Source organism: Dama dama, chromosome 4 (genome assembly GCF_033118175.1).
Source record: "Dama dama isolate Ldn47 chromosome 4, ASM3311817v1, whole genome shotgun sequence".
Lineage (NCBI taxonomy): Eukaryota > Metazoa > Chordata > Mammalia > Artiodactyla > Cervidae > Dama > Dama dama.
In genome coordinates, this window is record NC_083684.1 from 20,252,695 (window position 1) to 20,279,599 (window position 26,905).

The window sequence follows — 26,905 nt, forward strand, 5'->3', positions numbered from 1 at the left end:
ACCACATGTCCAAAGAGCCTCCAAGGTTACCGTTACAGTTTGCTTCTGCGATGGACACCTGGCTTCACTCTGTCCCTCCATCCCACACCCTTCCTGTGTCCCCATCCCTCCAAGGCAGGCTGGGGGGGAACTGCCTAAACTCAGATAGATCAGTGTCAATGTTTGCATTATTTGTTGTCATTCAGTTGCTCAGTCATGTCTGACTCTTTGTGACCCCATGGACTGCAGCATGCCAGGCTTCCCTGTCCTTCACCATTTTCCAGAGACTGCTCAAACTCATCCACTGAGTTAATGATGCCATCCAACCATCTTGTCCTCCCCATCATACCTTCTCCTCCTACCTTCAATCTTTCCCAGCATCACGATCTTTTCCAATGAATCAGCACTTCTCATCAGGTGGCCAAAGTACTGGAGCTTCAGCTTCAGCATCAGTCCTTCCAGTGAATATTCAGGATTGATTTCCTTTAGGGTTGACTGGTTTGATCTCCTTGCTATCCAAGGGACTCTCAAGAGTCTTCTCCAGCACCACAGTTTGAAAGCATAAATTCTTCGGTGCTCAGCCTTTATTGCAGTTCTGCAAGTGCTGTCTGAACCAAGCCTCCTAGAGCCACAGGATACTTTGCCTTCCCTGCTGTTTTCCCAGTATTTAATTATCGCCTATTTTCTCTTGATCAGTTTTCTACGTATTTATCCTTCTTCTACCCCCAAACTCTCCCTCGATGCTTCAGATCTTCTCTCAGTAGAGCAAACGCACCCATTATTCCCCCAGCTTCACTTTCCTGAGGATGAGGTCTTGTCTGTCTGATGGGAGACCCAGAGTTCAGGATGCTAGTATCTGACTCAAGTGGTCACTGGACCACTCCAGTTACTGTGCTGGGAACAGACTGGGGGGGGCGGGGTTGGGTGTGCAAGCAGGAATAGCCAGGAGGAGGCTATTTTAGTAATTGGGGTATAGGACCAGGCTCCCCACTCCTCTGTGGTTGCAGTGGTGGTGGTGGGAAGTGGCTGGACTCTGAAAGACGGTGAAGGAGAAACCAGCAGGACTGCATGTGAGGCGGGAAGGAAGGAGAGGAGAGGAGTGTGCCTGACCCCAAGAATGATGGATGAAACAGGAGCACTGATTAACATCCTCAGTCAGGGGCAAGTTCTAGTCCATCCACACTGTTGTAACAGATGCCCAGGCTAGGGGATGGGGCGGGGAAGGGCGGGTAGTTCTTCCAGTTATGGATGCTCGAAGTCCAAGTTCAAGGTGCCAGCAGACTCTGTGTCTGGTGAGAGCCCCTTCCAGGTTCTTGGAACGGGTCCTTTCACTGTACCCTCACCTGGAGAAGGGGGTGAGGGAGCCCTTGGGGTCTCTTTTCTAGGAACACTGATCCCATTCATGGAACCCCTGCCCTAAGGACCTAATCACTTCCCTGAAGCTCCCCCACCTCCTGACACCATCACACTGAGGGGTCCAGGCTTCAACAAAAGAATTTGTCCGGGGCACAGACATTCAGATCATAGCAAGGAAGATCCCGAGTTCTCGTGGGGCCACGTCCACGTAGCTATCAGGTCAAGTGGGCGGTTAGGATCGTCCCCAACCCCAGGCTCGGAAACAGCCCCGTTGTTCGCCCAAGGTCTCTGGGTCTACTGCCACTCACTCCCACCAGGAGCTTCTGCTGATTTTCTTGAATTTCTTCGGTGATTCCTCCTTTGTCTTGTCTGCGGTCCCTTCCTGAAACGATTACACTTTTCTTACTGGACTGCTCGGAGGCCCAGGGATCTTGTCGTCTTCCCTCTCCATCGCAGTCGTTCTGCTGCTCCTGGGAGATTCCCAACCTCTCTTCCCTCAGGATCCGCGTCTTCAGCCCCCCGGGGGTTCACGACCCCGAAGGTGCAGCGGTCCAGCCCTGGATCGGCCCGCCCCGGCCCGCGGCGCCGCGGGAGGAGGGAGGGAAGCGCGCTGGCTCTAACCGTGTGTCTGCGGCCCCACAGAGTGCGTGTTTATTGATTTGTTACTTAGGAGAAGTCTCACGTTTCGGTCAAGTGGACTTCGTGCCCAGCTCCGCCCCACAGGGAGTTAGCATACCTGCGGCGCCTGATTCCCAGCCCGCTTTGGGGCCAGGAGCGGCGCCGACCCCCTGAGGGGAACGTTCGCGCCCGGAACCCTCGGCGCCGCGCCGCGTCGCACTGGGGGAACGCGGCTGGGTGCAGGACGCGCTGTGCGCGGGTACTGCGGTTCCTGTTCCGGTGTTGACCCGGCTAGGAGGAGGCGCGCGATCCCGGCCTGCGGAGGTAGAGCCCGCCCCCTCACCCCTCACCCTTCACCCCCCTCACCCCGCCCACCGCGTCCCGTCCCGCCCCGCCCCCTCCCACTCAAGGGCCGCGTCACGTGGGGACCCTGCCTGGCCTTCTGGGCGCTGAGGCGACGTCCAGGCCCCTAATGGTGTGGGAGGGAGTCAAGTTCAAGTTCAACCAGCGTTGGAGGGGAACTTGATCTGTTGTGACAGAAGCAAATCCATTTCCTTCCTCGTTGGCCGATGGAATTCTCGTCAAAGCACCCCCACACAGTTTTTCACACTAAAGAGAAGGTGGTAGTGAAGGGGACTCTGAAGGATGATTAGGAGTTTACCGAAAAGGGGAAGGATGACAACGTAGAAGCGGGAAGAGGAATCACGTGTTTGGGAAGTCTGTAGGTTTCCAGCCTGGGGAGGGGCGATGTTTGTCTGGAGGCCTAGGCAGGGACATTTGGGGGTAGGGGGCACCGGTGCTGAGCCCAGGAGCACACAGGTCCACAATGGGCTTCCGAGGGCCCCTGGCGGTTCTGATGTGAAACGTGACAGACCAGCAAGTCTAGCGACCTTTCTTCTCAGCCCCTGCTGGGCCCCAGCTACGCGCAAAAGATCCACTCTTCAAGGCAGACAGATTAAACCACGGGCCAGGGGTCATAAGCTTCTTCCTTCCAGCTGGCATCTTTAAAATGGTATTTTATGCCCAAATATGGATATGGATTTAAGCATTTGTTTTCTTCCTTTTTTTTTTTTTTTTTTTTAATACAGTGTGAATGTCTGTTACTTAAAAATGTAACTTTGAAAACAGCTCCCAAACCGCAGGTGGCGTGCTGAAACAAGTGTTCCACCCTAGAGGGAGAGTGTGATCCCCTCTCCTGCCCCACACCTCCACCCAGGCCTCAAGACAGCGGGCAGGAGGGTGGGGGAAGGTGGTGCTGACCCATCAGGTGCCATTTTATTCATTTCGAAACCAGCCGCCTTCATTTGAATGCAAGTATCATTCTTATCGAGTAATTTTTGTCACACGGCTCCGTGGTGAGCAAGGTGCTGAGCATGGCTGGTCCACTTGCCTCCCCCCTCCGTCAGTTCTCACAGGAACTGAAGGCTCAGACAGGTGAGGAAAACTCAGAAGAACCAGTGAATGTTTCAGTCTGGGTCTGTTTTGACTAAAATCTGTGCTGTCAACCAGCACCCTGGTTAGGACACGACAGATGTTATCATCTTCCAGGTGTCAGGCTTGTGTCCTGAGAGGGCCGTGCGCCTCAGTGCTCTGACCCGAGAACCTGATGGTCAGAGCACCGAGTGGCCTCTGCCGGGTCTCTGCTGGGCTCCAGCCACCTGGCGGAATCTGAACACAGGGTGGCCTTCCTAGGAGCAGGCATCTGGCTCACCACAACTCAGGTTTCCGTGCTCTTGGCTGGGATCCTTTCCTGTTGCACACTGTGACAGTGGTCTCATGATGTTGGTTGACTGAGACAGGGAAGATTCATGGCCATGTTGCACTTACTTGGTGGCAGCATCACTCCAGTCTGTACCATGGTGGGTGAGGGCAGCCTGTGACGAAGCGCACCTGTGGTTAGGAGGCAGGGCTCTTCCTGAGGCAGCTGACACAGTCCTCTGCCCTGACCTGATGCTTTTTGCTGCTCCCATGACCTTGGACATGTCTGTGACCGTGGACGGAAGAGCCTGGCAGGCTATAGTCCGTGGAGTCACAAGAGTAGGGCACGACTTAGCAACTAAGCCACCACTATGACCTTGGAGGTTTTAGCTCTATTGAACGACTGAAAGATGAGTGGCTTCAGGAGCACATGAAAGCTGTTCTGAAGGGGTGACCCCTGTTCCCACACATTTGGCCGGAGAATAAGTTAGTGCAACCTCTCTGGAGGCCACTTGGGCCATATTTACCCAGTTGAAAATCACTGTTGTTGTAAGGCTCAAGGGTGAGCAGGAGGGGCCCTTCTCAGCCTCTGCTTCACAGAAACCCCTGGGTGAGCACAGCTAAACATCCCCCCAGCTTTCTTCCCTGCAGGCTGATATGATAGCCCAGCCCCACTGTGCCATGGAACACCCATCTCCACATGGAGCTAGCCGATCTCGCCACCTCCCAGCTCTGGGGCACTGGGGTCAGGTCACTGCTGTTGGATACCAGCCTGGCGGTGCTCTGAGCGCCAGTGTAGCAGGCCTTCCAACCAACTTGATAACTGAATTCTTCATTCTCCACGTGAGACTTTTGTGAACTGCTAGCTTTAATTAAGAGAAGAAGGCCGTTGTCTCATTTTTACTTGCTTCTGTCATTTTGAGAAATTAATGAGTTAACTGATAATTACAAACACCCTGTAGAAACACCATCCAGAACACATAATTTTAATATTTTCTTGTTTCTTTTCTGTATCAAAATGTTTATCCTGGGGTTGAAATATCTCCATTTTAAAATATAAGCATCATTTACTAAACTTTTATTTTCTTGGGCTCCAAAATCACTGCAGATGGTGACTGCAGCCATGAAATTAAAAGATGCTTGTTCCTTGGAAGAAAAGCTATGACAAACCTAGACAGTGTATTAAAAAGCAGAGACATTACTTTGCCACCAAAGGTGCATATAGTCAAAGCTATGGTTTTTCCAGTAGTCACGTATGAATGTGAGAGTTGGACCATAAAGAAGGCTGAGCGCTGAAAAATTGATGCTTTTGAACTGTGGTGTTGGAGAAGACTCTTGAGAGTCCCTTGGACAGCAAGGAGATCCAACCAGTCCATCCTAAAGGAAATCAGTCCTGAATATTCATTGAAAGGACTGATGCTGAAGCTGAAGCTCCAATACTTTGGCCACCTGATGGGAAGAGCCGAAGCCCCTGATGCTGGGGAAGATCGAAGGTAGGAGAAGGGGATGACAGAGGACAAGATGGTTGGATGACATCACCAACTTGATAGATATGAGTTTGAGCAAGCTCCCGGAGATGGTGAAGGACAGAGAAGCCTGGAGTGTTGGAGTTCATGGGGTCGCAAAGAGTCGGACATGACTGAGAGACTGAACAACAGCTAGACTTTTAAAATCTGATCACAAAAGTCATACATGCTCATTGCATAAAAACTGCAGAGAGTGGAGAAGCACGAAGAAGAAAACAAAAGCCACCTGCCACCTGGAGGCTCACCTTCCTGTCCCTGAGTGGAATGTCCCTCCCCTGGGCCTCGCTGAGGGGGCTTGTGCGGTCAGGCTGTGGCCCAGCCCCACACACGTGTGTGCACCCTGCTTCCCTCAGATATTCCGGATCACCCAGGTCAGCCCCAGTTTTTCAGTATCAGAAATAATGCTGCAGTGAAGACCCATGGTGAACCTTCACGTACATCGCTGATTATTTCCTTAGGACGCATTTGAAAAACAGCCGTAGGAACAGAGGGCTTGCATTTCCTATTTTCATGTTTCATCTTGAAGGGACTACTGAATGTCCACTCAGATGGCTGAGCCGAGGCCCCAAGCCTCACTAGGCTGGGGGCACTGGCCAGTTAATGTGTGGTGTCTCTTGGGGCAACTCACAGCATGGTCTTGACCTTCCTTGCCCAAGGCCTTTCTCACCACTCATGGTGTCACAGAGTGGTCAGGGCCTGTGGGCCAGCCAGGCCTAGGTCTGGGAGCTGCTTTTCCTGCTCCTCTGCGGCCCTGGGCAGGTGGCTTCCCCTCTCTGTCTTTCTTGGAGGCACTACTCTGACTGCTGGCTCACTGCATCCGTTCCCGCCTGCCCCATGTGCAGTCAGAGGTCAGCTAGCCCTCCTGCCCTGGCCGGGAAGGGGGGTAGGGAGGTGGGCAGGGAAAGTGGGGTTCAGCCCTGTTTTTTCCAGTTCAAGTCCTAGAACCCCAGCTTTTCGCTGGGGTGGTGCAGCCCCTGATTCCCCAGAGGGAGCAGGCAGATGGCTCACCCCTCCTTGGCCCCTTGTGGTGTTAGAGGAAGGCCGCTCCAGTGGTCTCTCTGGCAGCAGTGTGACACTGCCCGTGACACCCTGTGAGGCCTGGTGGGTAGATGGATGGGAGCAGCAGCCACTCCTGGCCATCCATCTGTCTGCTCCTCGGCACCCCAGAAAATGCTGCCACCTCAGCAGGCATCCCTGAACATCTCTCTTGCCTTGTCACCAGCAAAAGTCAGGCCTCGGGCCGTAACCCAGAAACAGGCAGTAGGTTTTCTGTTTACGGTTTCCCTTTGTTTTTGTTTCTCTGCCCTTAAAGCAAATAGAGAAGGATTTGCTAGAAGTGAGAACGGGAAGCACTGAACCCCTGGTTTGCTTTTCAGTGTCTCACTTTCTCTCTGAAACTGTCACGTCCCACATGTTCATCACATCTCTTGTTTTCTCTGGTCCAGCTGAACTGTTTTCTTAGAACTTGTCAGGTTTCTTTATGGTAACAAAAATCCAGAGGTGTGAACGGCTGCGAGCCCACCTCTGAACCCTGCATAGAGGGTAAGCCATAAGACACTCCAGCTTTTGGTCACTGCCTCTGAAAGGGGTGTGGGCCACGTGCCCTGGAGGGTCCGTGATGGTGGAGGCCTGGAGCCTTCCGGAGCAGCTGCTGGGCCACGCAGGCGTCTCCCCTGTTCCAGCTTCTGCCTGCTGGGCCTGGAGGCTGGCAGACCTTGTGTCAGGAGCCCATGCTGCAGGGAGCAGGTGGCCGGCAGCCTTCACGAGGAGAGGCTCAGGACAGGCCTTCACTGCTGGGGGCTGTGTTTGTTTTGTTAGGTGATTATACAGTACTGTGTGTAATCTTTTTTTTAATGAAAAACAGAGGGCAAAACTGTTTGGTACATGATAACAGACACAACACATTCTCTTTCCCCTGGAGCAAGTTAGTGACAAAGGGAGGCTTGTCAGGAACAGGATGCCTGAATCCAGGGCAGGGTGGGGGGGCTGGGGTGGGGGGCAAGCCACCGAGCCATGGGTGAGGGGCCACCTGCTCATTTTAGCCCCTGACATTCAGAAGAGCCCTCTGGGGTCCCTGTGCCTGTCCTCTGCCCCTTGAACATAGAGAGATGCTTCCCCCACAGCGCAGCCAGGATCAGGCCATTTCCTTGTGCTCTCGTGGGCGAGGCGGATGTGAGGTCTGGCATGGTGGCTGGTGGGGGACGATGGCTGGGGGTGAAAGGCTCTGGCTGGACTCTGGGCTCTGATTTAGGAGCAGCCTGACTTGGAATTTTCTCCTGGGTGAGATAGGGTTAACAGATGTTGCCCTGTTTACTGAATAAGGCAGTTGAAGATGAAAACACATCATGATATATTAAGTATAGTATCACTGTCAAATAACACTTATTAAAAATTCTCTAGGAGGACTTGCCTCATGGTGCAGTGGCTAATAAGAGTCCGCTCCCAGTGCAGGAAGCCTGGGTTCAATCCCTGATCAGGGAACTAGATCCTACATGCTGCAACTAACACCCACTGCAGCCAATTAAATAAATATTTTAAAAAGTCCTTTAGGAACAACTCGGAAAGCTAGTCCGCCCATCATCTCCTGGTCAGGGACACTGCTCTGGCCAAGAGCACCGAGGTGGAACAGAAGTGGGCCTTGGGACAGGGCAGGCAGTGTTCTATGGACCTCGCAGGACACCCTGGTGCTGGGTCGGAACCATCTTCAGTGGTACTGAGTGGCAGGCGGTTCCTGACTGCTCCAGGTGGGGGGAGGCGTGGAGAGGGTGTGCCCAGGTCCCTGGCCACCCAGGGTGGGTGGGATCCTAGAGCAGGGCATAGAGTCGGACTGGCCCTTCCTCAGGCTTCCTCCTCTCAGGCAGTCTGAAGAATTCCAGGTGCGTGTGGCGGGTCATGGCCCTCCTTCTGGCTGTGTTTGTCGTTCTTTTGTCATCAAGTTGTGGGGGAGAAGGAGGGAGATCTCTTCTCACTTAAAGAACAGACACGCAGGCTGTGAGCATGCTGCCTCTGAGGGTCTGCTTTGCTTTAGACAAGTTCCTGGGTGACCACAGTGGGGCAAGTGTCCAGAGCAGAAGCGAGCCCTGTGTCTATATCCAGCTCGCTGGAGCCTCCAGGCCCCTGTTGAGGGCGAGGGAGCACAGTCTGGGGGGCTGGGGTGGGAGTTAAAGCACCGACCCCACACAGCTAGAAATCCAGGTAACCTCACAGTCAGCCCTCCTGTGCATCCCCAGTCTCCATGTTCATGTCATGGAAGGACGTAAGTAGTTGAGTTCTGTTTGTCCTTGACTTACCTAATTTAGTTCATTGTTTTAGAATCTTGTATGTTTTTTAAAATCCTTAACATAATGAGATTAAACAAAAAGCCATTTAAGTTCCAAAGGCATGCATCGAGAGGGCATTAGTGTTTCCTATCTTGGGACAACCCCCGACTGGAGGTGAGGCTGCCTTTCCTGGCCGCCGTGGGAGTCAGGCCAGGACAGGCTGTGACCTCAGCGCACTCTTTTCCCACCCAGGTACCGCCAGCTGGCATCTGCTGCCGCGATGCCGTCGCCACACGTGGGGATGGCCCTCCGGCGCCTGGCCTGGGCCGTGGCTTCCCGCCGGCTGGCCCCCTGGACACGTGGAGCGAGTGGCCACCTCCACACAGCCCCAGCTGCACGCGCGGACTGCGGTGCCCCGGTCTTCAGCCGCGCCCCGGCCTTCGGGGACAGGCTCGCCCTTGTCGACCAGCATGGCCGCCACACGTACAAGGACCTCTACTCTCGCAGCCTCCGCCTGTCCCGGGAGATCTGCCAGCTCCGCGCGTGTGCCGACGGGGACCTCCGGGAGGAGCGGGTCTCCCTCCTGTGCTCCAACGACGTCTCCTTCGTGGTGGCGCAGTGGGCCGCGTGGATGAGCGGCGGCGTGGCCGTCCCCCTCTACAGGAAGCACCCCCGGGCCCAGCTGGAGTACTTCATCCAGGACTCGCGCAGCTCCGTGGTCCTTGCCGGCCCGGAGCATGTGGAACTCCTAAGCCCAGTGGCCCAGAAGCTGGGAGTCCCGCTCTTACCTCTCCCACCCACAGTCTACCAGGGGGTGGCCGAGGACCCCGAAGAGGGCTGGGTGCCAGAGCGGGACTGGAGAGACCGGGGCGCCATGATCATCTACACCAGCGGGACCACGGGGAGGCCCAAGGGCGTCCTGAGCACCCATGACAACATCAGGGCCGTGGTGAGTGACTGGGGTGCCACCTTCCAGAGGGGTGAGCTCTGTCCCTGCGGTCAGTCCCTGCAACAGCCATGGCCAGACAAGTGCCTTCCTGGTGGCCTTCTCTTCACAGGCCCGTGACAGCTCTCACCATCACCCCCACCCTGCTAGAAGCACCCAGAGATGTAGGGCCAGAGCCGTGGGACCACCAGCCCCACTGGCCATGTAGGGGCGCTGTGCCCAGGTGCCAGGGTTATGGGCCCCCCAGGCTTCTCCAGCTCAGGATGGGTCACTGTACATGGGGGGAGGTTTTCAAAGAAACCAGCTGCAAGTGAGTACCAGGACGGTGCCCTCAGCATCTTGAAGCACAGCTTCTTTGGGAAGCAAGAGAGCAGGAGGTGCGTGCCACGGCTCAGGTATTACTCTGCATACTCAGTTACTGTCTTTGTAAAGCTCTGCAGCTGCTTTATTCATCTGTAGTTTATACTCTTCTTGCTTCCGAAATGTATGTGCATGTACAGCAGGAGCAGGAAATAGAAGTTCAGACCCACCAGAGTGAGACCAGAGGTCTGGCTAATTCAGTCCAGCTAAGTCAGCATGAACTGAGTCGGGCTGGCTGCAGGCCAAGCGAGATTACAGACTGTCTCTGTCTCCCAGGAGAGGCCATCTCTGGGCCAGTATTTCGGGGGGGTGGCAGTCACCACGACACGCACAAGGATGAGCTCGGCAGTGACTCGGGAGTTTTTGGTGGAGCTGGGGAGAAAGAGGTGCTGGAATCAGTAGGCTCAGACTGGAAGCTGGATTTAAGCCTGGGCTTGAGTCTACAGGTAGCACCTGTAGATTCTCTGACCGCCTTGGGGGAGAGCTGCCCAGAGTCTGCAGAGGCCTTAGGACCCCAAATCTAAGGTCCTTTTAAACTGGCTGAAGCCCCTGACTGCATGCAGCCCTGTTCTCCAACAGAAGGGTTGGTGGCTAGACAGACAGCCCTGGGTCAGACCCGAGGTCATTTCGTTATCAGCTCCCCGGGATGCCCCAAGGACGGGCCAACGGGTCTCCCGCCTGCCCTTCCCCCTCTTCCTGCCACCCTCCCCCCTCTCCCCACATTGGCCAGGGAGGCCAGCCCTCCTGCCCTGAGGCTGTGCTGTCGTCCTGCAGGTGACTGGGCTGGTCCACAAGTGGGCCTGGACAAAGGACGACGTGATCCTCCACATCCTCCCACTGCACCACGCCCACGGTGTGGTCAACAAGCTGCTGTGCCCACTCTGGGTAGGGGCCACCTGTGTGATGCTGCCCGAGTTCAGTGCTCAGCTGGTAAGTTGGGGACAAGCTCTTAGCATTGCCGGCCAGGCCCACAGGGGGCGCAGGCACCCAGCAGGGAGTTTCCTACTGCAGCTGGAGCCAGGGATCCCGAGTTGGGGCTTCAGGCAGCACAAGTTATTCTGTCAGTTCTGGAAGTCCAAGTCCAGAAGGGTCTCACGGAGCTGGGGTCCAGGTGTCACGGGCCTGATTCTTTCTGGAGGCCCCAGCAGGATTTGCTCCTGCCTCTCTCAGCTTGTGGAGGTACCTGCATCACTCCAGCCTCTGCTTCCGTGTCCTCATGGCCGCCTCCCTTCTGTGGTCAGACCTCTGCTGCCCGCCTCTCATAAGAACCCTGTGATTGCATCGGACCCACCCAGCGTCTGGTCTGGTGGAGTGTGTCCCTGTGGTGTTGTCTAGTGTGTCTCACTGTCCCTTCTTCTTCGAGAGGTGTGATGCCAAACTGTTTCCCAGAGTGGCGGTTGTGTTCACGTTCTCACCAACAAATGCACAAGGACGCCAGCTCCCCCACATCTCACCAGCATTCATTATCTCACTGTGGTTTAAGTTTGTGTTTCCCTGATGACTGAGGATAGCATTTTTTCATGGTCTTATTTGCATCTGTGTATCTTCTTTGGTGAACTGTCTATTCAGATGTTTTGCCCATTTTAAAGTCAGGTTGTTTGACTTCTTAAGTTTGTTTATTCTGGATGCTGGTCCCTCATCACATAGATGGTTTGCAGGTATTTTCACCCATTTTGGCTTGTCTTCTCATTTTCTTAATGACATCTTTTGAAGCACACATGCTTTTAATTTTTTTTATGAAACCCATTTCATCAGCTTTTTTCATTTCTTAGATCATGTTTTTGCTGCCATACCTAAGAAATCTTCACCTAACCAAAAGTCATGAAGATTTTCTCCTATGGTTTTTCCTTGAAGTTTTATGGTTTTAACTGATACATTTAAGTCTCTGACCCACTTTGGATTACTTCTTAGGTATGGTGAGAAATGAATCTAGAAGTCCTCTTTTTGGATGTGGATATTCAGTTGTCTCTGCACTGTTAGTTGGAAAGATTGTCCTACTGGAGTGATATGGTGCCCCTGTCACAGATCAATTGGCCATCATTGTATTGATTGTTTCTGGAATTTCGTCTGCTCCAATGGTCTGTGTATCTGACCTTACACCAGCATCACATGCTGTTGAATGTAGCGCTCTAGAGTCAGTTTGGGGGCATTCTCCACTTTCCTCCCTCCTTTTCCCATTTGTTTTGATTCCTCCGAGTCCTCTACCTTTTCCTGTTAATTGTAGGGTCAGCCTGTTGATTTCTGCAAAACAGAGCATGCTGGGGTTTGGGGAGAACTGCTGTCTTAGCAACACTGGGTCTTCCCACCCATGGACATGGATGCATCTCTACTGACCGAGCACTCTGTCTCTCCTGACGTGTCATGTTGTGTCATCTCGTCCTACACACGGTGACACTCTTCTTTCTCCTCTTCTCTCCTGTGTGTATTTCTGTTGAGACCATCTCCATTGACTTGTGCCTGACTTCTGTCTTTTCTCCGCTGCGTTTAGTCTGTTAAGTGTTTGCAGTGAATTCCTAGGTTCACATAATGTACTTTCCAGCTTATAATGGTTCTCTTGTATTTCTACTTCTCTGATGAAGTCCTTGATCATCCCCCAATTCACTTATGTTCTCAAATTTCTTAACCTATCTATTAATTTATACTCCTTGCCATAATTTCAACATGTGTATTCTGAGGGTCTGCTCCTATTGACTTTTCTTCTTTTCATACAGGCTTTATAATGGGGCGGGGTTGTCTGTAAAAGAACAATAGTTTTCTTTCTACAGAGGCACGCCTTTCCTGTGGAGTAGCTCAGGTGAGGAACTAGTTACCAGCGTCTGATTAGGAACTGGGGCTGGGGCTGCCTCTGGGGGAGGCTATCTGTGTGAGGTGTGCTGAACCCCTGTCCCGCCCTGACCACATGGTGCAGTGGCTCCATGGAGATGAGGGTGAGCACACATGAGCACTTTGTCAGCGTGAGCTGAAAAACTTGAAGCATCTCTATATTACAACAAGAAACATCTGTTAAAGAGAATAAAATACAAAATTCATGTGACTTCTTCGGATACAACAGCCCCACTCTCTACCCCCGTTGTGCGTGGTCTGTGCTGCGCTCCGGGCTGCATGGCCCTTTGCCCAGCTGCATCCATGCTCGTCTGCATGGCTGGAAAAGTCTGAGGTGCCACCTCTCCCCTGATGGCAGATCTGAGGCCAGTCCCTGAGCCAGGACCCATCCCCACCCCCTGATCCCCTTCCTCCTCAGACCAGATGCCAGGGTCCCCTGCACAGTGACTCCACGAGGGCCAGGAGCTTCTGTCACCCTGTGAAAGTGAGACCCTCTGACACTTGAGAAAAGGGGGTCCTCTGCTGATAGCACTATTCCTGGAGCTGAAGGCCCACACACCTGTCTGTGCAGGTGTGTCTTCTAGTCTCTTTGCTGTCTGTGTCCTCTTCTCTTTTTAGGTTTGGGAGAAGTTCTTAAGTTCTGAAGCTCCCCAGATTAATGTATTTATGGCAGTGCCTACCATCTACAGCAAGTTGATGGATTATTATGACAAGCATTTTACCCAGCCTCACGTCCAGGATTTTGTGCGTGCAGTTTGTGAAGAAAAAATCAGGTTGGTGAACATAGTCCACCTTCCCATCTGGAAAGTTCTAAAGATTCGCAAATGTAGCTTACATTTAGTGAGTCAGTTCTACTAAGTTTTAGGAAGCACTGTGTTCTGTTTACTTTAAAATGTGTCTCTACATCTCTCTCTACACACCTGTGTTCTCAGCACAGCTGCCTGGGTTCTGCATCCATGTCTCTGTTCTGTCTCTGGGTCCCTCTGTCTGTCTGTCTCTGTCTACCCACCCGTCTTCCAGTGGAGTCTGAAGGATGAGGGTAAATGTCCTGAGCCCACATCTGCAGGCTCTCAGCAGCCCCCCAACCCCCACTCAGACCCCCTTCCTAAAAGACATGCTGGCTCTTTGGCCCCATCGGTGGCGTGTTTGGTCTCCATGTTCCCACAAGTCTGCAGACCACGGCTCCCCTCCGTTTGTAGTTGGGCAGTTCACTTGAGAGTGCATGGAAGTGACTAGTTTGGCAGGTCTTTACAGACCTGATGACATGTGCACCAAGAGCCCAGACAGCCATGAACTTTGCACCCTCTGTGCATCTGATTCCTGGTCCTTATGAGGAGCTCACGAAGGGTTTCCTGGAGAGAGTTCCCGACTGCCCGAGATGAATACCTGATCTGGCCCTTCTGCTTCCGTTTAACCGCTCTCTGCTCCTCTTCTGTAAGATGCTTGGTGGAACTGGAGCCCTCTGTGAGGATGCCACCCTCCCACGAGGCACTGCTCTGGGGCCCCCAGGACAAGAATGGTGTGCACTGTGCTGAAGCAGCCGTGTGCTCGTGAGAGACTGAGGTGCCTGTGGTTGTGCTGGGCAGGTTGATGGTCTCGGGCTCTGCTGCGCTGCCCCTGCCGGTGCTGGAGAAGTGGAAAGGCATCACCGGCCACACACTGCTGGAGAGGTACGGGATGACGGAGATTGGCATGGCCCTGTCCAACCCCCTGACCGCAGCTCGCCAGCCAGGTATGAGCAGTGCCCGCCAGCTGTGTCCTCCCTCTGCTCTGGGTCCTCGGGTGGACCAGTCTACAGGCAGTGCTGCCCTGCTGGGTTAGGGGAGCCTCCCCAGGTGACCCTGGATTCCAGGTGACCCAGAAGCTATGTGCTTGGTAGGGCACACCCGGGCTGGGTGCTGCTTCCTCCAGACCAGGTCACCTGTGGCCCAGAGCCTCCCATCCAGGTGCCCTGAGCCACACAAGGGTAATGGCAACAGAGGAGAAGGCGGGTGTGGGGGGCAGTGGAGCAAGGCCCCCACCTGTGCTTGGTGACCTATGTGCCTCTGGATGGCCTGCTGCTCTGGGAGGCCTCCTGCCCTTTGGTCTTCCTGTTCCTCCTTCTCTAGGGCATTCCACACAAACAGCCTTCGGGTCTCAGATCCCTGAGAGGAAACCTGAGGGCAGAATCCAAGGCCTGAGATGTGAGCCTGTTCTGTTCTGTTCTGGGCTCTTTTCCAGCCCTCGTGGTCTGTCTCCTCCAGTTTGTCCAAAACACAGGAGTCTCAGAAATAAATCTAAGGTGATTCTGTGCCTGTACTTCTGTCTGTCCATTCACTTGTCTTGCATGGACAGTAAAAGGTACCCTTCTTGGGGGGTGGTCTGTGAGTTCTCAGTATGTCCACCATCACTGTCAGGTAGACGACTCTGAGTCACCTCAAGAGTCTCCCCATTTTGTGATCAGCACCTCCTCTCTGGCCAGCGAGCAGGTCCCTGGTTGCACTCCCTGTAGCTGTGCATCTCCTGGACAGTCACACAGACTCGGCCTCTGGTCCTGCCTTTGGGGTCTGTCTACTCTCATGTGGCAGGACGAGTCTGAGACACATCCTGTGCCGAGCAGCATCTATGGTGTGCATGGGCTGCCTTTTGCTAACCTGTCCACCACCAACGGACACTGGGTTGTGTCCAGTCTTGGACAGTTTACTAGTCAGGCTGTTGTGAAGGTTTGTGTGCAGGCTGCTGTGTGAACACGTCCTCACATCTCGTGGGCAGATACCTCAGAATGCAACTGCTAGGTCAAGAGGTAGGTGTGAACTGTGCACAGAACAGCCCTGAAGTGGAGCTGATACCCCCCTGACAGATGAGGACCCTGAGGCTTGAGCAGGTGTTCATGCTCAGTTGCCACTAAAGACGGCCAGGTCTGGGGTAAGAGAGGGGCCAAGAGGTGGGCAGGGAATCTCCTGGTCAAGACCAAGAGCAAGCTCAGGCTGGGAGCCGGGACCAGGGCCGGGATAGGATTCAGCAGCACAGGGCCACTCGGGCGTCTGCAGGAAGGTGTGGAGCGTGCTTGGGGTGGAGTCAGAGGCCGGGGAAAGAGGGACCTGCGCCAGCGCCCTCCTAGGGTGAGGCCCCGGGGGTGACCTGGACAGACACTGACGGGAGGCTGCCAGCACTTACTGGACCCGGCCGAACAGGCAGCCCAGGACCCAGTGCAGGGCGGCCTCCTGCCCCAGAAGCCAGGAGGGGCCATAAGACAAAGTCACCCGGACACAGCTAACAACCATTCTAAAGGGAAGTGGAAGGATGGAGTGATCCTGACCACAGCCAGCATGCTCTTTGGTGGACAAAAGTCCATGCAGTGTGGGAGGGGCTGTGTCCCCGCGCTGTGGGAGGGGTCGTCATGCCGTGTGGGAGGGGTCACGCCGCACGCTGTGGGCGGGTCTGTGTGACGCAGTGTGGGAGAGGACTCGTTCCGTGTTGTCGGAGGGGCGGTGTCCAAGCAGTGTGGGAGGAGTCACGTCCCATAGTATGAAAGGGGTTGCGTCATGCACTGTGGGCGGGGCCACACCCACGCAGCGTGGGATGGCTTTGTCACGTGGTGTGGAAGGGGCTGCGTCATGCAGCGTGGGAGGGTCTGTCACGCACCGTGGGCAGGCCGGTAATGTTCACGCCATGGGGGAGGGGCCATGTCAACATCGTGTGGGACAGGTTTCTTTTTGGACTGACAGAAAGTTCTGGAACTCGATAGAGGTGCTGCTTGCACAACGTTGTGAATGTACTAAATGCCACTGAGTTCTATGCCTTATACTAAATAACTGCATCATATATAGATTTTGCTTCAGCTTTAAAAACCTTTGGGAGCAAAAGAGGAGGAGGTCCCTAGAACCTTAAAAGACAGGCTGAAATGAACAAGACGGCACCATCTAGCAAACTGAGATCCGGTCATAGACTCTCCCAAGAAGTGTGGATCCCAGAATACTGGGCAGCTCGTGGAGTTTGCCACCTGGCTTTCCTGGGGGGTTTTCAGCTCAGTTCAGTCGCTCAGTCGTGTCCGACTCTTTGCAACCCCATGAACCGCAGCACGCCAGGCCTCCCTGTCCATCACCAACTCCTGGAGTCCACCCAAACCCATGTCCATTGAGTTGGTGATGCCATCCAACCATCTCATCCTCTGTCGTCCCCTTCTCCTCCTGCCTTCAATCTTTCCCAGCATCAGGGTCTTTTCAAATGAGTCAGCTCTTCGCATCAGGTGGCCAAAGTATTGGAGCTTCAGCTTCAGCATCAGTCCTACCAATGAATATTCAGGACTGATTTCCTTTAGGATGGACTGGTTGGATCTCCTTGCCGTCCAAGGGACTCTCAAGAATCTTCTCCAACACCACAGTTCAAAAGCATCAATTCTTCGGTGCTCAGCTTTCTTTATAGTTCAACTCTCATATCCATACATGACCACTGGAAAAACCATAGCCTTGATTAGATGGACCTTTGTTGACAAAGTAATGTCTCTGTTTTTCAGTATGCGGTCTAGGTTGGTCATAACTTTCCTTCTAAGGAGTAAGCGTCTTTTAATTTCATGGCTGCAATCACCATCTGCAGTGATTTTGGAGCCCAGAAAAATAAAGTCAGCCCTTGTTTCCCCATCTATTTGCCATGAAGTGAGTTTTTATCCTGTGACAAATGTTGAAATAAAGGGCCTGAAACCTTGAATTGAAGGCTCAGACACCAGGCCTCTAGCCCTGGAGGCTCTGTCCCACCTCAGCTGTTCATTACAGTGTCGTTGCGGCCACCACCTGCCCTCACTTTTCCAGGTTCAAAAGTTGATTGTAACTACGCAGGGGAATGCACTGAGCAAACTACAGGCATCTAATAAGTGAGCCAGGATGCTGGCTGCATCACCCCTGCTGTGAGGATGCCCACCGCCCCCGCCCTACACCCATTCCACTCCTGCCCCTCACCAGCGACAAATTACAGTCACCAAGGCCCTGACTACCCAGACAGGTGCTCCAGTGAGGCAGACGTGCCCTGCATCTAGCTCTGGGTGCTGGGTGACCCCCGAGGTGACCTGAAGACCTTCTGGGGCATTCAGAGCCCCAGCTGCTCTGTGAGTCCCGCCTAAGGCTGTGCTCTCAGCTGCTGGTGCTTTGCCCCTCAGTGCGCACCTGACCCCAGGCGGGATCCCCCTGTCTGTGCATGTGACGACCACGGGTCTCCCCCACCCCACCCCCGTGTGCGCTCAACGTCAGGCATCTCCCAGCACCTCCACATGCCAGCACTCTCCAGAATCCTACTGACCGCCTCTGTTGCTTGTGCCTCCCGGCCCCTTGCAGGCTCTGTGGGGACCCCCCTGCCCGGCGTCGAGGTGCGCATTGTGTCAGAAAACCCACAGAAGGATGGCTGCCCCTACGTTATCCATGCAGAGGGAAACGAAGAGGACACTAAGGTGAGTCTGTTCACACTGGTGGCAACTGGGCATCGCGCCGGCCGCAGCCACCCAGAAGGCTGGCAGCAGAGGTGAAGTCCCCACCGTGCAGGGCAGCCCCTGGACCAGAGCGGCACTGGTGGGCCTTGATTACGGGCACTGATGTTTGGGGCGCTGTCTGCCATGTGGACAGTGCAGAGCAGAGTGAGGCCAGGCTTCACCCCAGGTGCTTCCTTCACACCGCATTGAGATGAGTCAGGAGGGCCGCGGCTAGGACAGCCGGAGCTGACGGTGTGACTGGCCCCCCAGCCTAACCGTCACCCCTTTGGAGAAATTCACTGGAAGCGGAGGTACCCACTTGGGAAGCGACTGTTGTCTGCTTTCTGTGTTGTTCTAAGATCCAGAGGTGAAGGGAAACAAGGACTGTGGTCTCGTTTCAGTGAGGCCTGTCACAGCCACAGGCCTGCTGGTCACAAGTGATCAGGGTCACAGAAGAAGCTGGGATTGGTGGGAAGGAGAATTTTTAAGAGATGGTTTTTTCTACATCTGCTCTTTATACTGTGGACTTGTGTTAAATCTGAAAGCAGCAGTGGTTCCTCATTTCAGAGTTTTTCTTCTTCCTGCACACATTCTGGCGTCACTCCCTGCACCCTCCCACCCCACCCCTCACCTGTGCCTGGAGGGGCCCAGGCAGCCCTGCCCTTGTGGACCTTGATCTCATCATGGGAGATGGCAGCATCCAGGAGATAGTTGTTGAATGTCTGAGCTCAAACACCTGGGGGGGAGCGTGGGTGGTTTTTACTGTAATTATATGAAAAATGACAGCAATGCCATGGTCTTTGCATGGGTTGAAAAGAATTTCCAGAAAAAAGGCAGAATGAGAGGAGAATGGAGTTTATTAGGATGGGAGACACTGAGCTGACACCTTTCGTGGGCTAGGAGCCAGTTTTTACAGCCTCAAGACAAAGCTACTGGAAGGGTGGCATTAGATGATTGGTTAGGGTGCTATAAGGTGGGTCTTTTTAGCTAATGTGAGGTCAGGGAGCTGCTGGTTTAGGTCCTGGGGACTCATGGCAGTGGTTGCTATGGGACTGGGTTGTTCTGGAGATGACCTTAGTATAGGGCTCCACAATCAAGAAGTATGTTCCTTTAACTCAAGAACCTCTCATCTGGGTTGCTTTTGCTGGGCATGTGCCCTCTTGGCCTCTCCTCCCAGGCGTAATGGGCCTTTAGACCAGCCTTGCTCATGTCCACAGTGTGTGGGCAGCTTTCAGGGTGGCCTAGAGGTCCCCAGCCCTGGTCATCACTCCCTGACCATGCTCTGCCTGGGCTCTAACATCAGCCCAGCTGGTCTAGGGCCAACAGCCACACTCGCATCCCAGGATCCTTTTCTGGCTCTTGGCCTGTACCGTGAGGTCTCCTCTCCCTCCTCATGGACTCCTGCGCGCACCCAAGTCACCTGCCCCAAACTTTCAGCCCTCCCTGCAGTATCGGGCAGCCTCCTCCCACTCCCCGCCACCCTCCAGATGCTCAGCCTGCCCCCATTTTTGGTGTGATTCCAGGGACCCCGCACTGGAGGAGGTCTCCCCAGCAGAGGAACAGTGTGGGTAGCTGGGCGCATAGGCGCCAGTAGCACAGACGGCGTGGGGGCCCCTGCACCACCCTCCTCTGGGTGCCTGAGCACCTTTCTGTGGGATGTCTCAGGGAACCTGACAGAGAGAAGGTGGGCTGGGGAGCGGGTCCCTTCTCAGTCACAGCTAAGCCTAGTGACTTTGCGCCTGTGGGGCGAGCAGTCCGCCCCATCCAGCAGCTCCTTCTCCAGCTTTTAGGGCCTTCCTCACTGAAACATGCTCAGAATAGGAGGTTCTGAAGCGGCAGCCCGGGCCCTGAGCATCTTGACAGTCAGAGAAGGAAGCGAGTGGTCCACAGGGGTGGGGGCTCCAGGACCCTGGAGCAGAGGTGAGGAAGCTTGGGACTTGGAGCTCTAGGCGGCGTGCTCCGGAGTGTTTGCAGTTCAGTCGAAGGGCCCATGGGAATGGAGCTGTCTGGATGGCTCACCAACAGGTCTTTTGCCCCCTCTGCCACACGCCCCTTCCTCATGCTTGTGCTCACAAGAGGGGTGGCAGCCCACCCCCACTCTGAGGCTGGGTGGGACTCGGGGTACTTCTCACCACCCCGACCCTGTAGGGAGAAGAAAGCAAGTCTCCGCACAGGGGCAAAACCCACGTGGAGCCTCCGCCCGGCTCCCTGCACTTATCGAGACATAGCAGCCAGGGTGGGGCCCAGAGGCACAGCACCCAGGCTCAGGCCTTGCTGGGGGTAGCTGGACGCAGGTACTGCCCACTGCTGACGGCCGTAGAGGAGGATGCGGGCTCCCAGGTGCTCACCTGGTCTGAACACGTTGCTGAGAAGTACTGGTTGTGTCCCTAACCCGGGACTCGCAGCAAAACCCTCCAGCTCCTATATGATGACTGCCGGCACGCCACACAGTCCAGACAGGAGTGACTATAATGTTCAGAAGTCAGGGGGTCTACTGCTGATGTGGTTCAGGGGTTTTGTTAACATCTAATTGGAAATCACTTCAAACTTACAGGAAAGTTGCAAAAATACCTGAGTCAGGAAAGCCCGCTGGCCTGCGCCCAGTGCACCTGTCCTTCCCCACACATGCGGGCTTACCCTCCTGACAGTGGCCCCAGGCAGGCGTCCACTCCTGCCGGTCCTTGGCTCACTGCCTACACACCCTGCCACCCCACCTCTGTGCATTGACACCACATGGCAACTTCCTCCCTGTAGGCTCATCAGGGGTCTTATTTTTTCCATATGGAAATCCAGTTGTTCATACACTATTTGCTGAGATTACTCTTTCTTTTTTGTGAAGTGTATACCTTTTGAATATATGTGGTGTTGTTTAGTTGCTCAGTCCTGTCTGACTCTTTTCCACCTCAAGGGTAGCCTACCAGGCTCCTCTGTCCATGGGATTTCCCAGGCAATAATACTGGAGTGGGTTGCCATTTCCTTTGCTAGATCTTCCCCACCCAGGGACTGAACTGATGACTCCTCCATTGCAGGCAAATTCTTTACTGCTGAGCCCCCAGATATATTTTCTTCCATTGATACGTGATCTGTTCTTCTGCAATTCCACAGTCTTGACCACTGTGACTTTATAGTAAATCTCAAAATTGTAGTGTTAATCTAGCAACTTTATTCTTATTCAAAGTTTTTTTGGCTGTTCTAGTTCTCTTGCTTGCCCATACCATTTTAGAAAGAGTTTGCCTATATCTTCAAAAAATCCTTTTGGGAGCTTGGTGAAAAATGCATTCAATTACATATCAGTTTGGGGAGAGTTAACATCTCTACTCTGAGGAGTCTTTCAATCTGTAAACATGGTACACCTCCCCATTTACTTAGTTCTGCTTTGGCAGGGGTTGTGTGAGTGAGATCTTCAGCATGCTGCTGCTACATATTCTGTTAGAGTCATACCTGAATATTTCCTCCTTTCTCCATCTCTTACTCCTTTTCCTCTTTTTCAATGACTGTAAGTGCAGGATTTTTTTGGTTTTTGTTTCTAATTATTTATCACTAGTATATAGAAATACAATTGATTCAAGCTATTGACTTTGTATCTTGGTAAATTCATTTTTTAACTTTCAGTTCAGTCTCTCAGTTGTGTCTGACTCTTTGTGACCCCATGGACTGCAGCACACCAGGCCTCCCTGTCCATCATCAACTCCCAGAGTTTACTCAAACTCATGTCTGTTGAGTCGGTGATGCCATCCAACCATCTCATCTCTCGTCCCCTTCTCCTTCCGCCTTCAATCTTCCCAGCATCAGGGTCTTTTCCAGCGAGTCCGTTCTTCGCATCAGGTGGCCAAAGTATTGGAGTTTTAACTTCAGCATCAGTCCTTCCAATGAATATTCAGAACTGATTTCCCTTAGGTTGGACTGGTTGGATCTCCTTGCTGTCCAAGGGATTCTCGAGAGTCTTCTCCAACACCACAGTTCAAAAGTATCAATTCTTCAGCGCTCAGTTTTCTTTATGGTCTAACTCTCACATCCATACATGACTACTGGAAAAACCGTAGCTTTCACTAGACAGACCTTTGTTGGCAAAGTAATGTCTCTACTTTTTAATATGCTGTCTAGGTTGGTCATAGCTTTTCTTTCAAGGAGCAAGCGTCTTAATTTCATGGCTACAGTCACCATCTGCAGTGATTTGGGAGCCCAAAAAAATAGTCTGTCACTGTCTCCATTGTTTCCCCATCTATTTGCCATGAAGTGATAGAACCAGATGCCATGATCTTAGTTTTCTGAATGCTGAGTTTTAAGCCAACTTTTTCACTCTCCTCTTTCACTTTCATCAAGAGGCTCTTTAGTTCTTCTCTTTCTGCCATAAGGGTGGTGTCATCTGCATATCTGAGGTTATTGATATTTCTCCCTGCAGTCTTGATTCCAGCTTGTGCTTCATCCAATCCAGTATTTCTCATGATGTACTCTGCACATAAGTTAAATAAGCAGGGTGACAATATACAGCCTTGACATACTCCTTTCCTGATTAGGAACCAGTCTGTTGTTCCATATCCAGTTCCAACTTTTGCTTCTTGACCTGCATGCAGCTTTCTTAGGAGACAGGTCAGGTGGTCTGGTATTCCCATCTCTTTAAAAATTTTCCAGTTTGTTGTGATCCACACAGTCAAAGTCTTTGGCATAGTCAATAAAGCAGAAGTAGATGTTTTTCTGGAAATCTCTTGCTTTTTTGATGATCCAACAGATGTTGGCAATTTGTTCTCTGGTTTCTCTGCCTTTTCTAAATCTAGCTTGAATGTCTGGAAGTTCATGGCTCATGTATTGTTGAAGCCTGGCTTGGAGAATTTTGAGCATTACTTTGCTAGTGTGTGAGATGAGTGCAGTTGTGTAGTCGTTTGAGCATTCTTTGGCATTGCCTTTCTTTGGGATTGGAATGAAAACTGACCTTTTCCAGTCCTGAGGTCACTGCTGAGTTTTCCAAATTTGTTGGCATATTGAGTGCAGCACTTTCACAGCATCATCTTTTAGGATTTGAAATAGCTCAACTGGAATTCCAACACCTCCACTAGCTTTGTTCATAGTGATGCTTCCTAAGGCCCACTTGACTTTGCATTCCAGGATGTCTGGCTCTAAGTGAGTGATCATACCATCGTGATTATCTGGGTCATGAAGATCTTTTTTGTATAGTTCTATGTATTCTTGTCACCCCTTCTTAATATCTTCTGCTTCTGTTAGGTCCGTACCATTTCTGCCCTTTATTATGCCCATCGTTGCATGAAATGTTCCCTTGGTAGCTCTAAGTTTCTTGAAGAGATCTCTAGTCTTTCCCATTCTGTTGTTTTCCTCTATTTCTTTACATTGATCACTTAGGAAGACTTTCTTATCTCTCCTTGCTATTCTTTGGCACTCTGCTTTCAAGTGGGAATATCTTTTCTTTTCTTTTCTCCCTTGCCTTTTGCTTCTCTTCTTTTCACAGCTATTTGTAAGGCGTCCTCAGACAACCATTTTGCCTTTTTGCATTTCTTTTTCTTGGTGATAGTCTTGATCACTGCTTCCTGTACAATGTCACGAACCTCCATCCATAGTTCTTCAGGCACTCTGTCAATCAGATCTAATCCCTTGAATCTATTTCTCACTTCCACTGTATAATTGTAAGGGATTTGATTTAGGTCATACCTGAATGGTCTAGTGATTTTCCCTACTTTCTTCAATTTAAGTCTGAATTTGACGATAAGGAATTCATGATCTGAGCCACAGTCAGCTCCCAGTCTTGTTTTTGCTGACTGTATAGAGCTTCTCCATTGTTAGCTGCAAAGAATATAATCAATCTGAATTCATCGTTGCCCATCTGGTGATGTCCATGTGAAGTCTTCTCTTGTGTTGTTGGAAGAGGGTATTCGCTATGACCAGTGTGTTCTCTTGGCAAAACTCTATTAGCCTTTGCCCTGCTTCATTCTGTACTCCAAGGCCAAATTTGCTTGTTACTCCAGGTATTTCTTGACTTCCTACTTTTTAGCTTTAGGACTTTTTTTTTAATGCCTTGAGATTTTCTACATAAGCAGTTGTTTTCTGCAAATAGAACAGTTTTATTTCTTCTTTTCCAGTCTGTATCCCTCATTTCTTTTTCTTGCCTTATTGCCCTGACTAGGATTTCCCGTATGATGTCAAATAAGAGTAATGAGAGTGAATGTCCTTATCCTATTTCTGATCTTATGGGGAAGGTATTTGGTCTTTCACTGGTAAGCATGACAGTAGCTAGACTTTTTGTAGAGCCCATTCCATTTTTGATATGCTGAGGGTTTTTTCTCATGAATGGATATTTTCAAATGTCTTTTCTGCATTAATTTCTTCTTCGTTGTTTGGCTGCTAATATGATGGATTATGGCCTTCCCTAGTGGCTCAGACAGTAAAGAGTCTCCCTGCAATGCAGGAGACCCAAGTTCAATCCCTGGGTTGGGAAAATCCCCTCGAGAAGGGAATGGCAGCCCACCCCAGTATTCTGGCCTGGCGAATCCCCTGGACAGAGGAGCCTGGTGGGCTGCAGTCCACTGGGTTGGACACAACTGAGCGACTAACTCACATGGTGATTGCACTGAATGATTTTTCTTTTTTTACCATTTACTTATTTATTTGGCTGTATCAGGCCTTAGTTGTGGCACTGGGAATCTTGGTTGCCTCATGCAATAGTCTCTCACTGTGCTGCACGGGCTCTTTAGCTATGACCCCATGAACTGTAGCCCACATGTGGGACCTTAGCTCCTTGACCAGGGATCAAACCCCTGTCCCTTGCATTGTACAGTGGATTCTTAACCACTGGACTACCAGCGAAGTCCCTGCATGGTTTTTCTAATAATGAATCAGCCTTGCATTTCCAGGACACACCCCACTTGGTTATGGTATATCATTCTTTCTATATAGTATTGAATTTGCGTTACTGACATTTGTTGAGTATTTTTACATCTGTGTTCATGAGGGGTTTTAGTCTGTAGTTTTCTTGTACTGTTTTCTGTCTTGCATATGAAGACATATGCTGGCATCATAAAATTACTGGCATCATAAAATTACTTGGGAGGTGCTCCCTCTTTTATTTTCTAGAGAAGATTGCATATAATTTGTGTTATATATTTTATAGAATTTCTACTGAACCATCAGCCCTAGTGGTTTCTTTTTTTTTTATTTTTTATTTTTGGAAGGTTTTAACTATGAATTAATTTCTCTAATAGTTATAGACTATTCAGGTCATCTCTTGCATTTGGGGTGAGCTTTGGTAGATTGTGGCTTTTGAGATACTGAATACTTTATGCATGGAGTTTTTCACTGTATTCCCTTATTGACCTTTTAATGTCTGCTTAGTATAAAGTGGTATCCTTCTCACAACACATATTCACAATTTGTCTCTTCTATTTATTTTTTTCTTTGTTATTCTTGCTAGAATTTTATCCATTTTTAAAATGTCTTTTTAAAAAATTCACTTCAGGATTCCTTGATTTTTCTCTTATTTCTTTTCTCTTTTCAATTTTAATTGATTTCAGTTTTAATTTATATTGTTTCTTTTCTTCTGCTTGCTTTTGGCTTACTTTTCTATTTTTCTAGTTTCTTAAGGTAAAACTTTGGGTTATTGATTTGAGACTCCCTTTTTTCTAATATATGCATTTAATGATATGAACTTCCCTCTAAACGTTGCTTTACCTTTGGTGGTTTAGTTGCTAAGTCGTGTCTGACTCTTGCAACCCCATGAACTGTAGCCCACCAGGCTCCTCTTTCCATGGAATTTTCCAGGCAAGAGTGCTGGAATGGGTTGCCATTTCCTTCTCCAAGGGATCTTCCCAACCCAGGGATCGAACCCTTTGACTCTTGCATTGCAGGTGATTTCTTTACCACTGAGCCACCACGGAAGCCTTACCTCTGAAATTTTGATATGTTGTATTTTAATTTTCATTATGTTCAAAATATTTTCTAATTTCCCTTAAAATTTTTTCTTTGACTGATAGATAAGTTAGAAGTATGTTGTTTCTTTTCCAAGTTTAAAAAAATTTTTCTTTTATTGATTTCCAATTTAATTCCACTGCAGTCAGAAAACATAGTCAGTATTATTTCAGTTTTTATAAATTTGTTGAGATGTGTTTTATGTCTCAGAATGTGGTCTTTCTTGGTGACTGTTCTGGTGCACTTGAACAGTGTGTATTCTGCTGATTTTGGTTGGGGTGTAAATGTCCCTTAGATGAAAATGGTTGATGGTGTTGTTCAGGTTTCTCTCATATCTGTGCTGGTTTTCTGACAACAAGTTCTAGTACCACGTGAGGAGTGTTGAATTCCCCAGCCACAGTTGTCTGTTTCTCCTGTCAGTCATGTGCAGCTTGTGGGATTTTAGTTCCTTGACCACGCATCGAACGCAGGCCCGCAGGAATAAGAGTGCAGAACCCCAGCCCCTTTACCCCCAGGGAATTCCCTCCTGTCAGTCTTTTGTTTTATGCACTTTGAAAGTCTGTTGCTTGGTGAATACACATTTATAATTGCTCTGCCTTCTTGGTGAATTGACTTTTTATCATCATGTAAGGTCTTCTTCAATAAACAATGCAAAGAAATAGAGGAAAACAATAGAATGGGAAAGATTAGAGGCTCTTCAAGAAAACTGGAGATACCAAGGGAACATTTCACCAAGGATGGGAACAATAAAGAATAGAAACGATTCGGACCTAAAGAAGCAGAAGAGTTAAGAAGAGGTGGCAAGAATATACAGAAGAGCTATACAAAAAAAAGGTCTTAATGACCTGGATAACCACGATGGTATGGTCACTTACCTAGAGCCAGACATCCTGGAATGTGAAGTCAGTGGACCTTAGGAAGCATTTTTACAAACAAAGCTAGTGGCGGTGATGGAGTTTCACCTGAACTATTTAAAATCCTAAAAGATGAT

At 51.0% G+C, this 26,905-nt stretch overlaps 1 protein-coding gene across 1 annotated transcript in view; it reads left to right on the forward strand.

The window, feature by feature from the left end:
- The first annotated feature begins 2,167 nt into the window (after positions 1–2,167).
- The window catches only part of ACSF3 (acyl-CoA synthetase family member 3), a 40,247-nt gene continuing 15,509 nt past the window's right edge, over positions 2,168–26,905 (forward strand). The window contains exons 1-6 of the mRNA XM_061138371.1: positions 2,168–2,277; positions 8,690–9,386; positions 10,518–10,673; positions 13,185–13,339; positions 14,153–14,298; positions 17,873–17,985. Of these exons, the coding sequence (XP_060994354.1) occupies positions 8,718–9,386; positions 10,518–10,673; positions 13,185–13,339; positions 14,153–14,298; positions 17,873–17,985 (1,239 nt within the window). The 5' untranslated portion in view covers positions 2,168–2,277; positions 8,690–8,717. The remainder of the gene's footprint in view (positions 2,278–8,689; positions 9,387–10,517; positions 10,674–13,184; positions 13,340–14,152; positions 14,299–17,872; positions 17,986–26,905) is intronic.